Source organism: Cavia porcellus, unplaced genomic scaffold (assembly GCF_034190915.1).
Source record: "Cavia porcellus strain 051 isolate PalLab524CR breed Dunkin Hartley unplaced genomic scaffold, mCavPor4.1 scaffold_14, whole genome shotgun sequence".
NCBI classification, from domain to species: Eukaryota; Metazoa; Chordata; class Mammalia; order Rodentia; family Caviidae; genus Cavia; species Cavia porcellus.
The window spans coordinates 44,576,705-44,602,993 of NW_026947497.1; the positions used below are offsets into that span (position 1 = coordinate 44,576,705).

Genomic DNA, 26,289 nt, shown 5'->3' on the forward strand with positions numbered 1-26,289 from the left:
ATAAAAGCAAATGAAAATCATCTTTTATGACTATGATCTGTCACTGATAGGAATTCTAAAAATAAAACATGCCTTCCAAGTAGGTAGAAATTTTTTTTAGAGAACGAAAAATATTTACTAATGAAGCTTCTCTGAATGCCACAGAAACTTCCAGTACATAGTAACACTAGATGGGACAAATATTGTCTCCAATGTTTTCCAAATAAGAAATTTTATGCAGAATCATTAAATACCATAAATTCATACCTGGAAGAACGATGCTCTGGTTTATTTCGTTCGTTGCGATCTGCAAAGGAAGAAAACCGTTGTAAGTCAAACGCTCTTAAAAAGCCATTGAAAAAAAAGTTCTTTGGTACCAGCCGCCATACCCTTAGGTGTCACAAGGTAGCTGTGTCTCTCCCTGAACGGTGCTCCTCCTCGGTGTAGAGGGGACTTACTAACAGGGAGGCAGAAAGCACACAGTAAAGAATTGGAGCAGAAACTTTATGGTTCGCTAAAATCACCTACTTGGAAAATACATCATTCACAAATATTATTTCATGTAAAAGACTTTTGCTGTGTTAAATACTTTGCTGAAACCAAAACAGATTTAGCAAGGAAAGGAAAGTAAGGAAACAGAAAAGCCACAGATTACTCAGCTCAAAAAAATCATTCCATGAATCATGGTTGGCAGAAGACTAACAGAATGGGGAGGGGGAAAAAATGAGCAATTGGCTACAACATCTGCAAATACACTAAGGCCAAAACAGCCTCACCCTTAACTCTCTATAATCCAGAACACACAGAAGTTGGACTTCTGTGTTTCACATCAGTAATTAGGTTCTCTCTCTCTCTCTCTCTCTTTCTCTCTCTCTCTCTTACACACACACACACACACACACACACACACACACACACACACACACACACAGAAATAAACATTTTGATTGTCCCCCCGGGGAAAGACCCTTTTTAGGTAGAGACCAGAAATGCTAAGTGTCCTGCATATGTCCCCCTGGGGAAAGACCCTTTTTAGGTAGAGACCAGAAATGCTAAGTGTCCCTTTTAGGAGGGAACCATCTCCTAAAAGAATTATTTCATAAAACACATCAGAAGTGTTAAACGTGAAGATTTTGGTAGAGGATATGAAATAAAAGCAGAGATGGCTGATGTGTGAAAGTGCTTTTCTAGACTACTACAAAATGCTATTAGTTAACCTACAGACTGTCAAATACAAGAGAACCACAAAACCCACACAAAGTCTTTATTTTTTGAGACAAGATCTCACTATAAATTTCAGGCTGGCCTTGAACTCACTATGCAGCCCAACATGGCCTTAGACTTGCAGTTGTCTTCCTGACTCAGCTTCTTGATTGCAATTGTTACAGATGTGTAACTATGCCTGGTAGTCTTAAAAATCTGAGTAACGATTTTCTTAGTATATGCTTAATTAAAAAATAAAGCTATATACAAACCACGAGTCCTACATAATTATTCTTCAAAAATTCCTATGAAATATCATTCCTAGAGTATCTTCTGAATTTATGCTATCAAGATAGAATTTAATGGCAAAACCTAGACTAGACAGAAGTTCTTTTTTACCTTTAATTTTATTGCTGTAGAGCTATACAAACAGTATGATAAAAAGGTACTCTTAAAAACTTCTAGAGAGAAATACAGAGGGGGAAAAAAGGAATAGGACTTACACACTTAAATGTGTATAACAATTCTCTCTGAAAGGGTTTATAATAGAAAAATTTTAAGCCAGGGAGGCAGAACACACTAAGACATTATTTTTTAAAAGATTAACAAGTAGAAATATTCACAATAAAACATGTTTGTTTAGATACAATGTTCTCCAAGTGCATAATGTTGATGCTTCTGGTTCTAATTTCTCTACACTGATTTAATATTACAGCATCTTTTAAAAGTTTGTCTTCACTTAGTTTTAACTGCTCCTTTAAATAGAATTCTAGGACACTGTAATTGCTTTAAAAAATCATTCTCTTGGTTTTAGTCTGTTTGCTATCAAAAGTAAAACTAGAAACTGGATTGAGATCAGTCATCTTCATAAAACAAAGCAGTAACTCTTACCTGTGGCAAAAGATGAACTAAAATTCTACCCAGAATGTCATTTGCTGTGGCCGTGATCCTAGTTTTGTACAGTTTATTTAAGCAGAGGGGAGAAACAGAGGCACGATGCATGTAAACAAGCCTCAGCATCCAAGGGCTTCCCTCCGAGGCCCATTCTGATTGGCAGATGAGTTATGCACAGTTGGAATGTAGCCACTCAGGAAGTTAATGGCTCACAGCTCTCCTTCATTCTCAGTTACAACAGGAAACTCTAGTCATTTTTATGCTTTCCATTCGAAGAAAACATAAATGTCTTCGCATAGTATATCTCTATTGAACTAGTAAATAAAATCCAAGAAAATAATTGTTAGAGGCCATTTTTGACATTTTCCTCCCAAATTCACTCTTAGTGTTATGATTCCTATGTAAATATGCATAGTGTTTATTATGTGTTATTCTGAGGAGCCTACATTGTTGATAATTTGAAGGTCAGGGTAAATTATCCATTACTTGTAATAGTCCCCACTCCTCATCTCTTGACAATGGAGAAAAACTGAAACACATGTTTTCAGCTTAATCTGTTTTCTCAAAGTACACAAAATTGGATTTTGTCAGAGAGCCAAATCTTAGCCTGCATACACATAAATATGTGGCAGATATGTGTGTGTATCTATATGTCTTACACTCTTATGCTTAAAAAAAGTGTATATTTTAGGCAAAGTAGTTTTTTGATAGTCAAGAATACTGTGCAATTTTGAAGAAATGCTAAGTTTATGGCAAAATAATTAACTTATTATTTTGGTCCAAAAGCCAAGATTGAGAAAAACAAATCACTGAGGGAAGATTCGGGCTTTACTTTCTTGCCAACAATAACAAAACATTTAGATAAAATTCCCTTCAGAATGAGAACAGATCAATAGTGAACATGGAAATTTCATCTTTGCTACACAGTGCTTTTGAAATTACGAACTTTATTCCAAATCAATAATTCTTTAACATATTCCCTCAATTTGTTTTAGTTTCTAATTTTCAAATAATCAGGAGAAAAATATACTTGAGGGGTGCTCTGAACATTTGCATACTTAGAAATCATATGAATAACTTACCAACTCAAAGTATCATCTATTAAAAATGTTACTAAAAATAAAATGCTGTAACTCTCCAAGTTTTCTGCCAAACAGTGCACATAATATATTAACTCCAAAGACCCACCAAACAGTACGTGATTTAGTTCAGTCAGATCAACAAAATATTCTCAGTGTGAGGGTAAGTATGGCTGCGTAACCATGTAAAGTCTGTTGGTTTTGAAGATTTGTGTAATTGACACATGTGGACACACATCCCTAGTTACATTCATCCATGACTCTTAATCCATAAAGCAAAATGGGGCAGTGGAAAAAATATCTGCAAGCAGAAAACATAGCCAAGCTGACCAAGTCTGTTGATGGCTCTTGTGTGGTAAACATGCGACAATGGAGGGTGGCAAAGAGGGAACCTATGGTAAGTGAATTAAAAGGAGAACAAATGGGGAAGTGGTAAGAAGCCAGTGTAGGTCAGAGATTGGTGAGAACTCCAGAGTATCCACATTTTCCTTGCATGCTAACTTCTAGTCCTAAGTAACCTAGGTATATATGATTCCAATGTTCATGTACTTAGGTGTTAAATCACTTTCACAGAAAAGAGTGCATACTTGGCAGGAACAGCTTTATGGGAATGGCCAGACAGATCCTACTGATTTGGAATCATACCATTTGCTTCAATCTAACAATGACACACATTTTGAAATGGAGATGGCAAAAATGTAAATGGCCAACTCAGAACCCACCAGAAGAAACTGCTATAAGTTATTCAGGTTTTGATGATTTGGCTCTATCACCTAATTAAAAAAATTAAATTTCATTGAGTGGGTGATTTAGAAGAGAGATAATTCCCATTGTCTGTCAAATTCAAGTTTCCTGAAATTGAAGAGTGAATTCCAAGAATGATGAAGGTTAAAAGTAGGAAAGATATACTGAGAGAAGAAATAGGACACACTTAAGTGATAAAAGGACTTTAGTGCACACAGTTGGGAGCTGGGGAATAGGAAACAGGAATAGTTCATGCCATAAATTTTCTGTGCACCTCAATCTCTTGTGAGGACTACAGCAGGTTTTCAGTAGGATGGTCTAGACCTGATGTCAGCATGGTATGGAATCCCAGAACCCGTGTGTAGTTCTCACAGGTTTTCCTTAAGATTAACACACTGTAACGAGACACAGCACCAAGACCTTCTTGTGACAGCCTGTCCAGCTTTTTCCAAGGTATTACTTTATCTTGCTTTTTTCTTTTACTCAGCCCAACCTTGTTCTACAGAGCCAGCTTCGACTCTTCACTTTTACTTTTTCAAAAAAAACTTGTCACTGCTTTTTGCTTGTTTCACTCAATTCTTCATTCAAGATAAGAACCTGGAGTCCCACTCCAGAAGAAGTGAGGAGCCCAGCACCTGGCAATATTATTTGGCAAGCCAATTTTAGAAAGACCTACCTGATAACATTTTGGCTTAGCCAGCCAGGAGAATCAAAAGCCAGAGGATTCCAACATCAAGATCGCATATGCAATGGCAATCTGGTAAGACTGTAATGGAGCTGAAAATTTCCATTGCCTAATGACTTAGTGACCATCATATTACACCATCATATGCAACACATGAGTTTGTGGTGATGCTAGCATAAAAAAACTAACTGCCAGTACACTGCCAGTCACATAAAAGTATAGCACATATAATTATGTATTGTACATAATACTTGATACTGATAATTAATGAACATATTACTGGCTTATGTATTTACTTCTGTACTTACATTGTTATTTTAGAGTATACTCTTTCTACTTATAAATGTCCTATAAAACAGTGTATCATGTTATACTGGGAGCAGCCTCACATAACTTGTGTTTACTCCATCTCTTGACTGTATCAAAAGGTGTCATCAAGTGACCAGCCTCTACCACCTACCTAGATTTGTGCCAACACACTGTGGAATGTACACAGGGATTGAGCTCCCTATTAGCACCTTTCACATATGCTACCATGTGTTCCCACCACTGGCCCACCAAATGTCAGCATTTGCAGCAACAATGTCACCATCTTTTCACTTATAAGCAGAATAAATAAAACAATGAACCTATCTTGTATAAAAGACATGTAGGATTCATGAGTCTTACTTGGTGACTATTTAAAGAGAGCAAATCTGATTCTATGCAGGCAGATTGTGAGTGGAATTTTACATATCACGCATCAGGGTTTTAAAGGTATTTCTACAAACTTTAAGCAGTTCTTTTATTTATGCAGAGAAATCAATCTATCTATAAAGCAGTACTCCTACAAAATTACTAACACCAACTAATACCTCCTCTAATTCCATTTGATCATTCTGTTCAGGTTGGCCTTCAAACTATCTTTTATTCATTTTTGAGAATCCTATAGTGACTAGAATAGTGTAAACTGGCAGGTTTTAAATAAATATACATTTCCTGTTGCTAAACTAATACACTAATGAATATAAGAAAGTTATTTTCTAGGTTTACAAAGCAGAGAAATTAAGAGACTTCTGTGAATAACCACACAGGAGAAAAGTGAGGCATATAGCAGGCCCTTTTCAGGACTATGGCTCAAGTTTGTGTAAGTGGGAAAGTCTAGACTACAGCACATTCTGAAATGCCTAAACTCACTGAAATGTAGCATCCTAATCATGGGCAGGGGGAAACTGGAGATGAAAGAGAGGTTTTTTGCTATAAGATTTATACTTCAACAAAAAAGCAGACTGCCTCTGAATCTGCTTCTTCCTTCCCAGGCCCATTGTTTCTACTCTCATTTTGGGTTCCTATAAGGACTTGTCTGGACTATTATGTCCCGACTGGGTTTTCTGGTTCCATGCTCTTCTTCAAACTAGTGACACTACCAATCAGATGAATCCAAGCCTCAGAAAAATTACAAATTGAATGCCATAATCCTGAGAGGAGTAGCTAAAATAATGCTGGTGACATCGTTAGTGTGCTATTCGTGTAGGTAAGCACTCCACTGTCAGCTGCCACCATCTTGCTACAAGACCAGCTGTCCACTATGTAGAGTGACTAATACTGCACTGTAACTGTACACATTATTTAATCTCTTTAAGCTTTAGTTGTCTTATCTATACAATGAAAATATGCACTTCACAGAAGATAAAACTGCTTAGTACTGAGGACATAAAGTCAGATACTTGTCTTATTATCTTTTTGTTTGTTATTTTGAGACAGGATCTCGGGATGTTGCACAGGCTGGCCTTAAACTCCTGGGCTCACGTGATCTTCCTGGCTCAGCCTCCCAGTAGCTGAGACTAGAGCACTGCACCACCATGCCTTACTCTATTACATTTAATGCCTGCCTCAGGAACGACTGTCCCATGAAGCCAACCCTGATTCCTTTTTCTCTTTGTTCAATATCCTCCTATCAGTTTCCTACTGCTGTTGTAACAAACTACCACCAATTTAGTGGCTTAAAACAACAAAAATACAAAATGCCTTCCTGGCAAGTGTAAGGCCCTGAGTTTAATTCCCAGTGCAAAAAAAAAAAAAAAGAAAGAAAGAAAGAAGTATACAAGAGGCCAGAATACAAATGAATCTATATTGAGATAAAATTAAGTTATCTGTAAGGGCAACATTCCTTTTGGATACTCCAGGGCAGAACAGTAGTATCAGAATTAGAATTTATGTTCTCAGAACTGAGCACATTTGTAATTTATCTTCCATGAAGCTAGTATTCTCCTCATTGTATAGATAACTAAAGCTTAAAGAGATTAAATAATAAATGCAGTTGCTACAGTGCAGTATTGGTTATTCTACATAGCTGACAGGTGGTCTTCTAGCAATATGATGGCAGCTGACACTTATGGGGTGCCACCTACATAGGTAGCATGCTAAGGATGTCACTCCACTTCCTTGCTTTTTCCAGTTTCTTGAAGTCATTTGCATTCCTTGACTTGTGATCCCTTCCTTAAATAGGTTAGCATTTTAAAATTTCTGATACCAGTCTTCTTTTCTGTCTCCCCCTAATACTTTAACATGGTCATGATATGGCCATAATTCATCTATCTTACTGCTGGGCAGCTTAAACCACTGGAGTACATGCATGACTTATTTCGCTGTGACTTTTATTAATTTTATTAATAAAGACTGATAAAAAGTGACTAGATCCATCTATCTGTACAAGCCAGTGGGTAGTAGAAGCCGCCTGATGGGACATTCATGTATGTACTTACTGCCAGTGGTTCAAACCTTTAGGAACATGTTAAAAGATCATTATTTAGGGGGCTAGAGATTTAGCTCAGCGGCATAAGCACCTGCCTTGCAAGCAGGCAGACGTGAGTTCGATCCCCGGTACCGATAAAAAGGAAAAAGACAAAAAAAAAAAAAAAAAAAAAAAACAAAAAACAAAGACCATTATTTACATTGGGCTCAAGATGATACACCAATGGGATCTTGTCATGTGAAGTTCAGCTGATCAACAACCTTGATTTTTTTTTTTTTTGGCATGTAATGTAACTTTAGGCTCCAGGAATTAGTATATGCACATCTTTGTGGGGAGGGAAAGAGCATCTGCCTAGCACATCTTATTTGAATTCTCATACCATCTGTACCACTCCTTGATACTCTGCACATGACAGTGCATGCTGCTATTTCATGTTTTAGGCATGTGTCTGTTAAGTAGCACTTCTGATGAAAGCAAGATTCTGTTTCAGACCACCTTTTGAACAAGTCTGTTATAGTAGCAACAGCCAATGTCCTCCTTTTCCTTTTCTGCTCTGCATCTTTTATGCTATAGCAAGTTTGCTGTTGTATCTGATATTGCTAAAATGAATGCCTTCCTAAGAATTCCTAGGCATTTTTTACTTTTTATAAACAACAGTGATTTAACAGTCATCTTTGTTCTAAAACAACTATATTTACTCTATTCTGTCTCAAAGTAGCTTGCATGAAACTAAACCACACACACATATGGGGAAAACACTGAAGGATTTGAAATGGAAAAGGAGCCACTATTTGGTGACAGGCTGCTACTACTTTCTAATAATTCTTTAAAATGGTTCAATTGAATCATTTTGATTGTTGAGTTCAGTTGACAACTGAATCAGGCTTTGTATGATTCCAGATTTTTTATGTCAGTAGTTTCAAAGATGAAAGTTCAGAGTCACCATCTGCACTCTCCTTCACATCCCCGGGTGAATTTGGCAGAGACTGCAGGAAGATGGACATTTCATCAGTGCCACCTGGTCCTGGGAAGAAAGGCAAGGAAGACAGTAGAGCCAGAAGCCGGCTCAGTGACAGAGTGTCATCAATCCTCCCTGCTGTTTCCACCTCAAGCTCCTTAATGAGTCTCTTACTTCAATAATTACTTTCATACTTCTTCCTGTTACAATATCTCTTCAGCAAGCAAAACTTGATTTAAAGGTGGAAAAAATACCTTGTAATTAAATATTAATCTCTGTTCTCCCTACTGCCAAATTAAAAATGTTAGGTCCCAAAATTAAAAGTACTATGTTATTACTAAGGTTTTCTGTAAAGAGTCAACAAAATAAATTTTACCTAGAATAAAATATGCTATAGTAAAGTTAACCTGAGAAACAGGGATTGTGTTTAAAGTTTTCCAAATTATAACCTCAGTTACAAAGCATAGCAGTATCTTAACAGCTCTGAGAAATCCTGCAATTTATAAATTTTAACTTTATGATAGCATTTCCCAAACTAATCTGAAACATAACATTTCTTATAAAACCAAATCTGATATCTGATATTGCTGATTTATATCTAGATGACTCCTCAAAGCCTCATGTGCTCATAGGTGGAGCTCTGTGGGGTGACTGGATCATGGGTGTGTGCTACTGGGTTAGTTCACTGGTGAGATTATAGCTGGTTGTGAAGCTGGGGGGAGGTAGTAGGTCACTGTGGACATGGCCTGGATGCGTACATATACTCAGTATCTGTCTTCCTCCCTCAGTGGCACACTCTTACTCCCTGCCTGCCATGCTCCTCTGCCTTGGAGCCAGCTGACTAGAAACTAAAACCTCTATAAACTGTGAGCCAAAATAAATCTCTCCTCCTTCACCTTGTGAGTATCAGACACTTTGTCCCAGCACTGAGGAAATAACACAGACAGACATGGACACCATCCATTTCCCTGGGAGACTGAGATCCCTGATTCAGAGGTTGGTCTTACTCATCTCCATGTCCAGCAACATGGCCCACACACAGCTGGTCTTTAACAAATGAATTAACCTCCATCCAGGGTAGAGCCTGGAACAGCACGCAAACCTAAAAGGGAATGGGAGGTAATGATACATGAATCTCCTTCCAAAAGAATCAGATTCCAAAGCCTGAGCCCTTAAGATCCTAAGAAATGTGTCCTTCCTTTGTAACTTATCCGACTTTACATCGTTCAAGTTGATTTTAAAACTTTTTTCTTTTTCTTTTGTGGGACTGTGGATCAGATCCAGGTCCCTGTACAGTTCAGGCAAGTGGTCTACCACTGAGCTGTATCCACAGCAGTGATCTGTGCACTTTAGAATATAGGTTCCACAACGAAGGGGAGTACTCATTGGTATTCACTACTCTAGGTATTTACTACTAGGCCCTACCCACAATGGGGAAATAATAAATATTTCAGTATAATAGTCTAGGTAGACTTTTTAGAAAATTATACTTATTGGTAATTTTTGACATGATGATCACTTCATCATAGGTATTTCAATCTATACATAATATATCTTAATTCCTTTTCCCCATTCCCTTCCCCTCCCTTCAATCCTTCTTCCTCCATTTATAAAACTTCGTTTCTATTGTTGTTCTTACAATTCTTAGATCCCTATTCCTTTCCTTCCTTTTCCCTCTCCCTTCCCTTGTTCCCCTTCCCATTCGAACATTTTCTTCTACTTCCCAATATGTATCCTCCATTTTGCTCATTTATTACCCTTGAGTTTCTCACACAACAGAAACAATGTGATATTTAAACATGTATCAGACTTATCACACTTACAATTATGTTCTTAAGGTACATTCATGTACCAAAAAATAAAAATGCCTCAAGTTTATGTGTCTATATGGCAGAGTAGTTCTCCATTGTATATAAAACCCACATTCTTTATCACTGGTGGGCATATATTACTGTGGTATGATACCTATAACTCTTTTGGGAAGATAAATAGAAGGTAAATAGCTGGGTCAAATGGAACTTCTAATTTTAGGTTTTTTTAGGACTTGCCATACAGATTTCCATAGTGGTTGTAGGTAGACTTTTAAAGGAGAAATTCTAGGCCAAACAGGTCTTGGTTTGAGTTCTTGCTTTATTACTGATTATCTGAATGCTCCCAGCAAAATATTTACTCTGTAGGCCTCAGTATCCACATTTATAAAGGGGACTAATATGTGGTAGTACTACTCACCTGACCAAACTCAATGAGGATTAAATGAACAAGTGTATATAAAGAAGACTGTACTTGCTGATTATATGTACCAAATAAATACTACGACAATATATAGAATATTCATAAAATTCATAGTATCATTTGCAGAATTACCTAAAAAGTTAATTACCCATTAATCCAGTATGAATTTTAGAATTTATGGGATCTTCATTCTTACTACTGCTGGTCAGGAGGACAGGAATGTACTAATAATTTCCAAACTTTCCCTTATTAAATGGTTCCAGTCTCTTTCATTTTTTCCAGTTTTCTGAACCAATAGTTACTACAAAAAAATTATAAATAAGTCTTATTTTCGTTTTCCTATTGTAATCTCTGGCAGAAATGTATTATGTCCAGAAAATAAGCAGAAGGGAGAAAGAGAACCCAAAAAGCAGACATAGCTCCTTTAGGATGAAAACTGTGCTGACCAGAACCCTATTCTTCTCATTCTCTAATACTGTTTTCCCTAGTTCATCTTTTTGTTTTTATTTTGTGGCGCTTGAGATCCAACCTAAAGTCTTGTGCATGCCAGGTAAATTCTACCAAATAGCCTGGTGTAGTGGTGCATGCCTGTAATCCCAGCACTTGGGAGGCTGATGCAGGAGAATCATTTGCAAGTTCAAGACCAGCCTGGGCTACAAAGTGAGCTCAAGGCCAGCCTGAACTGCACAGTGAGAACCTGTCTCAAAAAAAAAAAAAAAAAAAAAAAAAAAACCTCTACCGAACAGAGCAATTCCCAGTCATATTTTAAGACTCAACATCCCCTTCCCATCAACTTTCTGGGTAGGATGACTGAGCAATATAGAGACAGAACTAAAATGATCCTACCTCAAACTACATGTTGCTTTTTCAGCCGAGGATAAAATTTTTTTTTTCTCTAAATGGCAAAAGGCCTATTTTTTTAGGTCTCTTTCTTTAGTTCTGCTTACTATACAGCTCTTGTAACAAGGTCTTACATTGTATAGCTGGTTCTACAAAATGAACAAATATCAGATCCACTATAGTCAAGAGATAGACTTTTATGTGGAGAAGCCAGAAACACAAAGAAACCATGTTAAATCCATACACCAGGCATCTTGCGCTGGCTGATGAACAGCTGGCTCTGCAACTGATTGCCACCTGGGTGAGAATTTTTCTGATCTGGATTTTCAAGATAAGATTTTTTTCTTTTTAATCCACAGTGGGGCAGTCTTGATCTCCAATCTAGAGTGATGAAACATCTTTTTCTTTTAATCAAGAAAAGGTATAGCCACATCTGGTCTTGACAAACTACAACACCTAGGGAAAAGAAATATATTCTCTGTATAACACATTGCTTCTTTTTTTTTTTTTTTTGGTCTTTTTCCTTTTTATTCGTACCAGGGATCGAACTCACTACTGCCTGCTTGCAAGGCAGGCTCTTATGCCGCTGAGCTAAATCCCCAGCCCCCAACACATTGCTTCTTGCAAATTCAAGCCTTTCTCGCCTTCCTCTCCACTTCATTAACTTTCATGCACACGACCACCTTCAAAAGAATACAGAAAAACAAACACAATGCCCAACGGTTTAGTCCTGTTCTTCACCATGTACAATGCCTTTGAAGTGCTCAGCTATTTCTGGAGTTCTAAAGACTCACAGAATTGTTGAATGTGAAGACACCTCAGGACATCTACCACTTTTGCTTTGAAGCCTTATTTCATCTTTTTCCACAGGCAGAAATAATGCCTCTCCCATACACGCAGTGCTTTGTTGCATTCTAATGTCTTAATGCTTCCACTACTATCCACTGCTTTAAAACAGGCCCTTAGTGTCATTCCTGGAACCTTACACAGATGATTTGTAATCTAAGTATCTGCTATTGAATATTATGGTCTGAGTCCTCTCCACACTTCCGCAAATAGAAAACAAGCTAAGTTAGAAAGTTTGTGTGTTTTTGTTTCTTCTGTGGGGGTGGGTATAAATTAGTAATTTATAGACAAGAGATGTACAATGTTAACAAAGGCTTCCAATAATTTTGACTTGGAAAAAAAAGCATTCTGAAGTGCTACTTTGGAACTGCATAATGAGTGAAAACATAATGTCCATGTAAAGAAAAATATACTGTTTCAGGAGAGGGGAGTAAGGTACTTAATCATAAAGAAGCAAGGGAAGTTACCTAGGAGGTTCATTTCTGTGGCTCCCAGATCACAAAAAATCTCTGGAACAAATTAAAAAACTGCTTATCAGCACAATAATAACACAAATTATTATTCAGGGAGTGTTTACTATGGCAGAAACACTCTTGATACACTTCCACTTAATCTCCACAGAAGTGTCTGCCTAAAAACACAGAAGTGTTTGACTTGGGCATCTCATGATAAGATGTCACACCTGGGGAAACAGGTCTAAATCACCATCTAGTGTTATCAATAATCTTAGGTTATTATATTAAATTTCAGCAGAGTACAGATAAAAATACTGACAACAGGTACATGGCAGTTTAATAATAATTCCTTATAAAATTTACAGACATGAATATGCTTAAATTCTGTTGTAATTCTGGTTGTTATTAATTCCTACAACCTTAAAAGTAAAAAGAAAATTTAAATAAGTAACTTAGGAAAAAGATTATATTTTGACAAGATACCACTCTGGTGTTAATGACATTTTTCTAACACAGTTAACCACCTTTTTATTCCAATACAAGGTCCAGCTTTAACATAGTTTAAAAATACAAATTTTATGAAATAAATGCAAAAACCACAAAATAGAATAACCACAGGCACAAATGGGCTCTGGGGTAGCTTATGTGTCATTTATTCAAGCTAGACTTTATTAGATATCTTGGATTTGGCAAGTATCAATCATTATCTACAAGATTTTCATACCAAACTCATGGATACATGTTAAAATAAGTCTGTATGCATCATGAAGTAGCCTTTGCATGACAGGCAATTAAAAAAATAGGTCTGAGAAAAAGAATGATCAAGGGACTTCTAGTAACACAGAAATAAAACATATGACCTATTCAACTTTGTCAGTAATCATAGGAAGGTGTTCAATGTTTTCTTGGCAAACAGCCAGAAGTGAAACATCTGTAGATACATGTATATTGAGCGATCAGTATTAGCCTTAGCCTTCCTCTGACTCTAGTTGCCCCAGTATAAACTTCTGTGATCTATTTCAGCTCTGGCCTAAAGAAAAAAAAACGAAAGTAATGAAGAATGTTTTTGCAGATAACAGACTGGAAAACAGAACAATACTACTGACTTTCAACAAACTCATAATGCATATTGTCAAAAGAACAAACAATTTCTAATGCACAGTATAAAAAGTGCAGAATTAGAATTATATCACTGTTGGCTGATGTAAGAATTAGGAACTATAAATGTTAAATAACAAAAATATTGATACAGATACACAGACCTTTCTCAAATAATAATTTCATCAAAATCCATATATTTTCAGGGTATATATTCATTGTGTGAGTTAACTGTATTTTAAACTTCCACTAAAGTTTAAGCAATCACTTGTACTGATATACCTTGCCTTGTAACAGGCATTTAAAAAAAAAAAAAAAAAACTCGGGCCAGCTGACATTTTAACTACTTGGACTCAAGAGGATGGCCAGTGAGTAGTAAAATAATGGACATTAAACAAATGAATGTCCAGGACTTACTGAAAAGTGAAACTATAAGGAAAGTTTAATTGTGACTAAGAGATCTTCAAAGGTTTCCCAGAGAAGATCGTATTTGACCAGAGCACAGCATTAGGTTGGTAAAATTTGAGAAGATAAAGCACCTCCAAGTTTGAGAGAATCATATATACAAAAATGTGAAGGGAGGATAGAACTGATGAAAATGTTATTCAATAATCATTTAGAATGATCCTATTATGTTCTCTTCACAGTGATAATGAGAACATAATAGGATCATACCAGAGCAGTTGATGAACATACTCTCTACCATAGAGTCTGCACTGTTCAGTAGGCAATGGAAAAAAAGTAAGCTGGGGGGAGGGACTGGGACATAACAGCAAAAAATGGAAGAAAAAAGGCCACTTACTACCGTGTAAACTAGGATTAAATCTCCAATCTATGACAAAAAACAAGAGGAAATGAAAGAAAGTTGACTACAAAGATATAAAACAAGATTAGGAAAGCATGGTATGTTTTAGAGGATGAAGAAGGGGAAATGCCATGGTTTATGCAACATGCTACCATTATTTGAGGTTAGATACCAAGCCAGATGAGGGAGTGGATGGGAATACTGCATGGTTTATACATATTAAGTCTGAGCTATCTAAGTAAAACATCACAAGTTCAATTAGATTAAACGTGGCCTAAACCTACCTCAGTAACTAAATAACTGCAATTTAATGATGCAAACGAACTACAATCTGAGATTAGGTAATGCATACATAACCTGTGCATACATATATGGGGAGGGACCTGGAGACACTCTGCCATATTTAGTTATATACCCAGCCCTTTTTATTTTTTAATTTTGATAGGATCTTTCTAAATTGCCCTGGCTGACCTCAAATTTGCAACACTCCTGCCTCATCCTCCCAAGCAGCTGGGATTATAGGTGTGCACTAATGCACCCTGCAAGACTATATGTAACAAGGAGCAGATCTTTCAGTCCATCACAGGCTGGAAACAGCAAAAACATTTTCAAATAAGGCAAACACTGATCTTGTAACAAATCAGGCTATTTCTGCAGGTCACTTCCTTTTCTTCCATAAAATACCACCCACCTGCACTACTGTGTACAGTGCTCTGAACTTTTAATCGTTCAAAGAGTCATCTATTCTATGAATCCTTTCCTTGCAGCAAATGCTAAATTTAATGACTAGTTTTTCTTTTAACATATGGAAATATCTACTTGACTCATTCAAGATGGCTAAATAAGCAGTCACATCCAGTTTCCCTCTCTGCATGTTAATGACAACAAAATAAAAATCAGACTGCAACTCTAAGAACATTAAAAAATAAAAATGGTAGCCAGGCATTCTGAGAAATTTGAAACCTGAGTCTAAGATACCAGAAGTTAAGCATGAATTCCTCCTCTGAGAAATGAAGCTCCTTCTGAGTAGAAAATGTAGGTCTTTAGGCAACCATAAAGAAAACTTCAAGAACTGAGTTCAGAAATGTTCACAATAAAGTCACACCAAGTCCAGATAATCTCATCCTTTCAATAACAACTTCCTACTGTGATGACTGTGGGTATTACAGATAGCTAAGGTAGACAGAAATCAGTAGGTAGTCAGAGAGGAATCAGGCCTTTGAGGACTCAGTATAGAAGATGAGACATATCAACACTGTCTGGAGACTGAGAGCCTCCCTAAAGATAAACCTTCCTAAAGATAAACAGCTGCCTCCATGTGGGGCCCAGGATGAGAAATAAGAAGCCAATTCATCCTTCATATGAGCCAGCAGCAGCCATGTGGGGCCTGAGAAGAGAAACAAGAAGCCAATTGATCCTTCCCATGAGCCAGCTGGCACACAGGCTGGGAGACAAAAATACACCTCTATCCTGACACTCCATCCCCCAGTAAGCACCTAGCTGATTTCAGAAGAACACAGGTTGAGTTGACAGCAACTGAGGTAAAAAAACAACTTTATGTTTGTATTGTTTAACTGACTTTGTAGACCTAAAGCCGGTAGTCTGAGCATCTATTTAGAGGATAAAAATATGCAACATAGCAATTATGGGGATTTCCTTCTGCCTTGTTTTTGAAATCCAATATTGTTCTGTTTTGTTTTGTTCCATTTTGTTTTGTTTTATTCCATTTTATTTGTTTTGATTAGTTTTACTGTGTTCTGTTCAAGTTTCTTATGTCTGATGGTATGGGTAGCAATTTTGAAGATAGTAAGAGGCATTGTGGTAGCCACTGTTGACTTCCTATTACCTGTTTTGAAGTCCTGTATCACTTTCACTGTTTTGTTTGGCTTTATTCCATTTTATTTTGTTTGGTTTTATTCTCTTTAAAATAAAATTCTTAAAAAAATTCTTAAAATAGCTCTTCAAGATTGTACCATAATTAACATCACCTGACCTAGTGAGCCTAAAGTATCAGATACATAGGTGGCTGACCAGAACACCCTAAACCCATACTCACGTCTCTTAACCGGAATACCTCTGTTCTATGTTATAAGTTACAGATAAGCTAAAGTTAATGATGTTCACTACCTACCCTTACTACATGCTTTTTTTCCCCTATTGGATCAATATTAGCTACTATTCTTCCATTCCTATATGTTGATTGTATTTTATTTGGAGATTAACACTGATCAATATATTGTATAATATCTTCAAAGTAGTTTTTCACATTACAAAATATGGGCATAAAAAATGATCAAACAAGAAGACAATGAGAGCACAAATGTTTTTTTGATGAACTAATACAGATTAGCAGTAAAGTTATCTTGCATGTGTGTGCATATTTTAACACACATATATCTGTGTGTATATATGTGTATGTTTGTATACATATATACAAACATATATATATAAAGGAGGGGAGAATACATATATATTATATATATTCTCCCCTCCTTTTTTTTCTCCTTTCCCCTATCCCAGTTGTTCTTTCCAACTGATTGTAGTTTGACCTCCAGTTACCCAAGTTAGGATTTGCTGTATAAAATGCCCTTGGCAAGGATCCTCTGTGCCACCCCACTTTCAGGACTCCTCTTCAAGAACTTTCTCTCAATAAATCTTTCCTACTCTCTGCTCTTTTACCTGAGTCCATTCTTTAGTATCAGGAGAATAACACATGGCACATCTGACATCTAACAGGTGAATCACTTCCCTGTAGCATGGAGGGAACCCAGACTCTCCCTTAGGAAAACCCACATGTCAGCATGCCCATCAATACACTGACTGATGTAGTTATAACATTCAGAGGAATACATTTGGGAGGCACAAACTCATTACTTATATTATCCAGCTTAGTGCTTTATTCATAAATGTGCCTACAACCAATGTAAAACAAACATCTGTGGGAAAATCAATAGCATAAAAGAAAAACACCAATGTACAATTGATTCTGAACAAAAAGAAAAATGATTTAGGGAACAGAGTATTTAAGACAGTCTAACTTGCATCCTTACCAGATAAAAAGGCATTTTGTATACACAAAATATGAAGTATCTAACATGAAGAAGCAACCAGAGAACAAAAAAGCAGTTCTTTGAAATTAAAGATATGGTTATTTGTAAATATAACAAATTAAGCTGATAGGGTGAATAACAGAATAAACACTGCTGAAAAATAATCTAAAAGGTAGGTTGACAGAGTTTTAAAAACACAAGTCTAAACTACAGAGATAAAAGATAAAGATTAAGAGCCATACAGAATAAATCCGCAAGTCCCACATCATCATTCATTTATTTATGCTTATCATCCCTAAATAGTAATCCAGCACAGAATTAGGTAACAGAGGAAATAGGATTCACAAAGAAATAGCAGATGAAAAACGAACACGAAACAATCTATCCTGAGACTTCTGTAGATAATTCCAGAAGTAAAGATTTATCTTAGGTACACGCTCTAACAATCTGTTAGGAAAAAAATCCCAAAGAAAATGGAAGAAGGAGAATAGAAAAAATGTGAAGGGTCTATTTATTCTGTTAGTATCACAGAGGAAAACTGTTGGGGAAAAGCTGATAAGCCCAAGAAAATGGCTATAAACCAAAAACTGCAAGTCAAGAGAAAATGAAATAGAGATCATGACAATAAAAGAAAAAGTCTAGGCAAGTCCTATTCATTATTTAATATAGAGAAAATTCCATGTATAAGGCTCAATCATCCTCACTACTGATATTACCAATGCATGTGAAATACAATTTTTACATATTCAAATTTTAAAATCTCCTAAGAATCCACAATGAAATATCACTTATTCCCCATTTGGATGGCCATGATCAAAATGATAGATAATAAAAAGGATTGGCAAAGATGTAGAGAAACTGGAACCCTCATATGCACTGCTAATGGGAAAGCAAAATGGTTCATGTGCTTTGCAAAATAATCCAGAATTGGTTTACCTTATGACATACTCTACTCTTACAAGTACACACAAGAAAATGAAAACATCCACACAAATCCTGTACAGAACAGCATTAGTCAAAAAATAGAAACGACCCTAAACTTTATCTTTTACAATTAAAAAAGAGTGAAGTTCTGACACACTACACATGGATGAACCTTGACCACATTAAGTAAAAGAAGCCAGTCACAAAAAGACTGCATAAAGTATGCCTTCATTATATGAAATGAGTACAAAAGACAAAAGTCTAGTGTAAGAAAGCAGACTAACAGTTGTCTAGGGCTACGAGTAGGGCACAAATAATAAAGGATAAAGGGCTCAGGTTTTATGTGATGATAAAAATGTTCTAAAATTGAATATGGTGTTTGTTGCATAATTCTGTGAACACACTAAAAAAACACCATCCAACTGTATACTTTATTTTTTTTCTTTTTTTTTTAAATTTCATTTAAGGAGAAAAAAAAACAGAAAAAGGGTTATACAGAATTTCAGAAAAAATACACAGTAGGAAATCACTAATTAATTACATATTGTCATCTTAGAAATAGTTGTTGAAGTTACAAAATTAAAGCATATAGAGGGGACTTTCTTTTTTTTTTTTTTTTTTTTTTTTTTTGTCTTTTTCCTTTTTATCAGTACCAAGGATTGAACTCACGACTGCCTGCTTGCAAGGCAGGCGCTTATGCCACTGAGCTAAATCCCCAGCCCCATAGAGGGGACTTTCAAACAGTGAGACCGCAAACAGTTTTGTTCAATGATCTAACAAAACTAAGTAATATGGTTATCTATCTTCCACACTTAAATATATATGCAGTTATATCTTTTAGATATAACTTTTCCTTTCTTTTATACAATTACACATTTTGGGTTTTATTACTCCCACAGTTCTTACTACTTTTTTTTTTTCGAAGAAAGTAAAACCAAATGTGACATACCAGGACAGAGTCACTCAAATCAAAAGGATGGACATAATACATAATGTAAAAACAAAATACAAGGTGATCAACAATGGTTACCTTGTTATCTTGAGGACGTTACTCTTGTTATCTTAAAAAGAATTGCCTATATCATCAGTTATAATAAAATTGAACACAACAGTAAAGAATAAGACCAATAAAACCAAAACACTGGAGACATTAAAGGACTTCAAAAGAAGATAATAGTCAACCAGAATGGGCGTCACACTGAATTTTATTGTCTTTATAGTTGTTGCCTATACTTTCAAACAGAATGGAGGAAAATCAGTCAAAACAAGATGGTGAGAGCAATACAGAGTTTCAAATTAAGTTAATAGGAAATCAAAGTGGGTTACTATAATATATCCTGCTATTTTTTATTTATTTTTCCCTTAATTAAAAGGATAAAAATGAAAAAGTAGATAATAAAAAGGAGATTGAGATAAAAAAAAAAGAGGGCATAACAACAAAACAGCACAGGTCAAAACATAGCCATTTAAGCAAAATAGTGTTTCACCACAAGATAATCTCGACATAATAGTAGTTAACCATAGTGTCTCTTCCCTTAAAATCTTTGGGTATAACTTCGTATACTGTAGCATCAAACATATCAAGCCAATGTAAAACCGTTCAAGAGAATGACAGTCTTACAGGGTATGTAGAATCAACTAACAGAAAATGAACAATGGTTTCTGTATTAATCTCCTTGTCTATAAAAGTTTTTGTTTATATTATCACATATAATAAAATCCAATAAGATACAACACATTAAAACCGATGGAGACAGAAGAACAAAAGCTTGATGGGATTTCAAAACAAGAGGATATTAAATCAGCACTAGCTATTATGATGTCTTGTTTTCTCCAAAATGGCTGTTCCTGTCATCCAACCTTCTCCACCTCATTTCTGTTGAGCTCTTTTTCTGTCATTAGTTGTCAGTTTGTCCTCTTCATTTTGCTTTCTGCTCCATTCATTGTGGCTGCTCTGCCACTATTTCTGGAATTTTGGTATTTTTCATTTTTAGAATATCCTGCAGTAATCTCTGTAGAGTTGAATTGGTGGTTGCAAATTCCCCTACTTCCTCTTTATCCTGGAAGCACCTTGTTTTTCCATCAATTTCTAGGGACAGTTGTGCAGGATATATCAATCTTGGCTGGAGGTTATTATCTTCCAAAGCTTGAATTATTTCCCCTCATGCTCTTCGTGATTTGATGGTTTGTGCTGAGAAGTCTGCTGTAATTCTGATGGGTGTTCCCTTGTAAGTGATCTGTTTCTTGTCTCTGTCGGCTTTTAATATTCTGTTCTTATATTGGATTTCTGGAGTTTTGATTATTATATGCCTAGGTATAGCTCTGTTTGGGATGTAGGTGGCTGGGGTCCTGTATGCCTCATACATCTGAGTATCTTTACCTTTTGCTAAATTAGGGAAATTCTCCTGGATTATTTCTGTGAATAGCTTTTGTAGTTCATTTGTTTGAGTCCCTACTTCTTCTTTTATGTTCTTAATTCTTAAGTTATAGATCTTCTTATCATCTTCTAGTCTTTGTATTATTGCTGTTTTCTTGTTATTTTTAAGAAGTTTGTCATTTCATGCTCCCACCTTACAAATCTGTCCTCCAGTTTTGAAAATCTATCCTTAGTTTCTTTCAAGCTGTTATTCCAGCTTTCAATAGAGTTTTTAGTTTCCTGGTAATGTTTTTGAACCTGCTTCACATATTCTATGTTTTCTCTATTTTCTCCATCAAACAATTCTCCCCTTTTTTTCTGTTCTTCCATTCCACCATCTGTTTTTTCTTGGGCAGTGCTTAGTATTTCTCTAACTATTCTACTTATTTCTTGCTTTATTTCATTAAATACTTCATTTTTGAACTCGTCTATGAGGCTCCGGAGATACTGCTTTATGTCTATAGGTGCCATGTTGGATATTGCATGTTTTCTGCCTTCATTCTCTTTTGCATTTACCTTTTCTGGATCAGTGTTCTCAGGATTGGGGACTGAGGACCCTTTCTTGTTGCTCCCTTTTCCCATACTTTTTGTTCCTTCCATATAAGCGTATATAGGAGGTCCAGTTTTTTTTTTTTTTTTTCTCTGTTTGTTACAGTTGTTTGAATCTGCTGGCTAGGTGTTGCCACCCACTGCAGTGTACTAGGGAGACACAGAGCTGGGCAGCCTCTGGCTGGGCCCGCTCCTCCAGGTCAACCTACTGAATGCTTCACTGCTAGGGTGCACCGCCAGGCGCAGGGACCTGATTTGGGCTAGCCTACTGGATCTTAGTTCACGGCGTCACCAGGCCAAGCACTCCCCACCACTCTTGCTTGAGAGGGGAATATGTGACTAAAGTCACTGCAGGGCCCTTTTCTGGTTAGTCTGCTCGTTCCCAGAATGTCCTCTGTTGGAGCCTCCTAGTCTATGAAAGGGTCCCCATTTCTCTCACTCACTGCAGGTCGATGCAGGGCTCCCTGCCAGTCCCACTCTCAACGCCGTTTGGTTCGCTGATTCCAGCTCTCAGAGCTTTTGTGTGTCTCCCTCCCTGCCGTGCGGATTGGGACACAGTATCGGCAGCAGGAAATTCAAATCACGGCTTCCAATGGCGCAGGATCCAGCTTCCACACTGAGATTTTATCTGTTCCTGTTATAGCATCAGGATTGAATTTCCAGTTGGTTTTTCTCAGCTTAGTTCGTTCCTGGGTCGGCAGAGTACATCTCCCTTCGCATAGGACTCCTCACATGGCACCGCTCCTGGATTCTAAACTGGTAATCTCAGAGAGCCTCCGTGGCTGCTGTTATTTGTCTGCCATGTTCTCCTCCTTTTTGTCTTTTCCAACTGTATACTTTAAATGATCAAATTCTACTATGTACAAATTTTACCTAATAAAGCTGTTATACAAAAAGTCATTAAAAATAATAACCCTGATTAGATGAATGAATAGCTGAGGTATTTATCATAGTACTTACAGAAGTATGTATAAGATTACATGGACTAGAAAACTTAAAAACATATCCTTAACTCATACAACTTAGTATACTCTAATATTTGAAGTTCAGTTTTCCAATTATTATAGCTTATATCTAGATGTCCCCCCAAAGCCTTATGTACTCACAGATGAGACTTCTGGAAGCTAAGTAACTAGATCATGAGTGTGCAATAGAAGACTAGTTCACAGATTGATTTAGCATAGTTATGGGTGTGATTGAATGGATTTACTGAAAATGGAAGACTCATTGTGGGTGTGAACAGCATCAACCAGTAGGCTGATCTTTGGGATGAAATAAAGAGAGAAAGCAGATCTAAGACTGCTGCTTCCTTTCCTGCCACATCATAAATTGTTTTTCCTCTCCCATGCCACATTGCCTTGGAACCAGCTATGGACTGAAAAACTCTACAAACTGGGAACTAAGTAAACCTTTGCTTCTTGATTTTTGTATATGTTGAGTATTCTGTTCCAGCGAAGAGAAAGTAACTATGACACCAATTAACATTTTTTAAGTGGATTTCTGGGGGTTTTGTTCTTCTATTTTTGGTTACCAGGCACCTAACTGAGATTCCTGTCAACAAGTAAATGATGTCACTGTCAAAATAATGGGGATTGACCCAGTGCCTCACACATGAATGAGCGTGCCCATGTAGCCCCCAATATCAAATTCTTAACCATGAAGAGGGAGATATTCAAATCTCTGCTAGAACAAGAACTGAACAAGAGTTCTCTTCAAACAATGAAACCTTCAGTGGGCTTTGAAGACTCACTGTGAAATTAATTTCTAAAGTTTTTCATACATTTGTTCAAAATGGCTCCTAACTCCTGAATTTAATCACAACACAGCAAAGTTGATTTGACCTTAACTACTTAACAGTTCACCCCAGCACCACTCAGGCAGCATATTTGTTTATGTGCTATCTTGAGGATCACTCAGCCAGATGTCATTGTAACCAGTCGGTTCTTGTATTGAATAAATTTGATAGAATTGTTTTTACATTTCCTGTCATATTACCTTATAAAAATTAACAAAAATTATGCACCTTTGGGTCATCCTGTATTTAAATAATTGGACTGGTAAGTGATTATGGGTCCACAGCAAGCAATGCATGGGTATCTGTAACACTGCAGAACCTTTTATGTCACACACACACAAATTTATTAATGGGGTTTTATTTGTTTAAAGACACCTTAGCAGTATATGAGGTTGGGGAACTGTACCTTAAATTTCAGATAAATTGTTTAAAATCTTGACAGGATATAAGCAAGCTCAACATTTTCATTAACTTAAGGAAATGAAGAACTAAGTGTTAGAGAGCATCTGTTAGAGAGAAGCTGAATACACGTGCAGGGCTATGGCACGGCCTGGGCACAGTTGAACTGAGTATGAGGAGACATTTCAGAGGGCAAGATAGGTCATAGCTGAGGCCACCTAAAGACTTTCTGGATAGTTTTCCTTAATTCGCATCATCTGTTGCTCTCAGGGGTCCTTGAACCCATCCCAAGATCCTGTTCAAGTTTCCTCCATTGTCCACTCAACTCTTTGCTTGTTCTGATTAAATATGGGATGCCCAGTGCCAGTCAGCTGGCTGGCTAGCAGAGTTATGAGCTCTGCCAAGGATTTTACCCCTCCTGCAGCCCTAAAGATTATGCCTTTTGTCTCATTCCTTTGAGCCTTCGCCATGCATCTGTGAGGGATTGGGGATCTACCCACAGACTCCAACAATTGAGAATTTGTAACAAAGTCAAAAAGGAAGAGGTTAATACTTGATCTTAAATTGTTCCATTCTATATCTGATGATCTAATGTTTTATCTCATTTTGTTTTGAGATAGTCTCTTGCTAAGTAGTTTGAGATGGCTTTGAACTCATTATGAAGTTCAGGCTGACCCTGAACTTTCAAAGCTCCCTCTGTCTCCTCTCTCTAATTCTAGCATTACAGGTGTGCATCACCAGACCCAGCTAAATTGTTCCATTTTATATCTGATGATCACAGAGATGGTTTTCCTTAGAAACATTTTTAAATAAACAATATAGGTAATATAGCTGTGAAAATCAAGGTTTATTTTTAAAGAGCCTGCTACATTTATGTTACAGTCAGAAGTCATAAAGTATGTGTGTTAAATGATAAGTACATCTTGGAAGATGTGAATGCACCTAAGAACATAAAATTGTTGTTTTTTTATTTCCTGTTATATGTGTGTTTATGCACATTAAAACTGAATGTACAAAAGAACTGTGGTAGTCTGTCAGTTGTACTCTCCATTTAAAATAATCCACACGGAAAACATGTTTCCAGTATTAACACAGCAACACTGGGTGAGGGTATCTCTAAAACACAGCTACAACAAACTTGATAGGCAAATAGGAGTGATCTCTAGAGCAGAATTCAAATATAAACAATAAGTAAACTGCTAAGAAGGTTGCCACTGCTGACCTTTCTGACTTAAAAGTCTTTAAAAATCACTAATATATTAACAATAATTTGCTCCAGTCTTGATTAAATAGTATAACAAGACTCAGTTCTCTGTTAATTTAGTTTTTAAGGAGAAAGTAAACGTTGATGCTCAGCCAAGGTTTACAACTTGATGTTCTATAATAGGAAAGGGTCTCCTTCCTTAGCAGGGTCAAGCCATAGTAGGAGAACACATGTCCATGACAGTCTGTTAAATGTATCAGTGCTTAGGACTTCTAGATATTCTTAGGAATATATCTGTTCTCTGTAAAAGATCATGAAAATTCCTGGTTTGTTCCAGCTGAAAAGTCATGTAAATTAAAATTTAACTGGATAACTTTGCATTGATCCATTGCAGATTTACAATTATTTTACTTAAACAGTTGGCACATGCTCATCTCCCAGAGTTTAAAGACTCAGATGAAGTTAACTGAAGAACAGCAAAGAAGATCAAAGTGGCAGGAGAGGGTAAAAATACCCCCAACCCTCACTAAGTTGTCTCAGTGGGTCCTCCTCAGCCTCCCATAAGTTGGAATGCATTAGTATTTTTTAGTTATTATTATTATTATTTGGGGGGTACTGGAGAACAAACTCATCATGATCTTGTACTTGCCAAGCCAGTGCTTATGCCACTGAGCTAAATCTACGGCCCCTCCCATAAACTGGGATTACAGGTGTACACCGTCATACCTCCTGGCCCTACATTTTTAGGAAAAGTCTCTATTATGTTAAAATAACTAAAGCAAAGGTATAAAAGGTAAATGGTCTTTAATATGTTAAATTTTGAATATGAAAAGAAAAACCCAATTCCAGACACACCTAGTCCAGTAGTACTGACATTTCCGTTTCTACAATTTTCAGACATTTTAGGATAACAGTCAGAATTAGGGCTGTATATCCATCCTTTATATATCTGAGTAATTTCAAATAATTAAATTATTTGGCTTATCAAATTATCAAACATTTTCTTTTCAACAGTAATGTTCAATACTAGTACAAGTCCTGCAGATAAAGGCACTCTTAATATGTTAGACACAACCATGGCTTGCTCTGGGACAGCAAGATGGGCCTTTTCAAAGCTTATAGCTTTTTTCCTCTAAAATTCAGCTTCTGAAAAGCTAACTTCAGGAAATAAACAGTGAGGGAAATTTCCAAAAATATATTTATTGTATCATTCATTACAATAGCAAATCTAAGGTCATCTAAAGAGGAACGTTAAGATAAAGTCTGACACATCCAAAATTGACAAACTACACAACCGTCATATTCAAGATTTACTGTCTGGCACTTACCTAACTGCTTTACTTACTTGGCCTTTACAAGAACCCTATAAAATATGTTCTTTTATATACTGGTCCATTCCA

The 26,289-nt window shown here is 36.5% G+C and overlaps 1 protein-coding gene across 5 annotated transcripts in view; it reads right to left on the reverse strand.

Annotated features, from left to right (window-relative positions):
* The window catches only part of Sh3d19 (SH3 domain containing 19), a 189,257-nt gene that overhangs the window by 89,203 nt on the left and 73,765 nt on the right, over window positions 1-26,289 (reverse strand). For 2 of the 5 annotated variants that reach the window (XM_063260841.1, XM_063260839.1), the window contains exon 2: window positions 247-286. Coding sequence is in view for 1 of the 5 variants with exons in the window: in XM_063260839.1 (XP_063116909.1) it covers window positions 247-286 (40 nt within the window). In the remaining 4 variants the exon portion in view is untranslated. Of the gene's footprint in view, window positions 1-246; window positions 287-368; window positions 626-2,073; window positions 2,220-26,289 lie in introns of those variants that run through there. The other 3 variants (XM_063260840.1, XM_013160322.2, XM_063260842.1) reach the window with 3 other exon arrangements.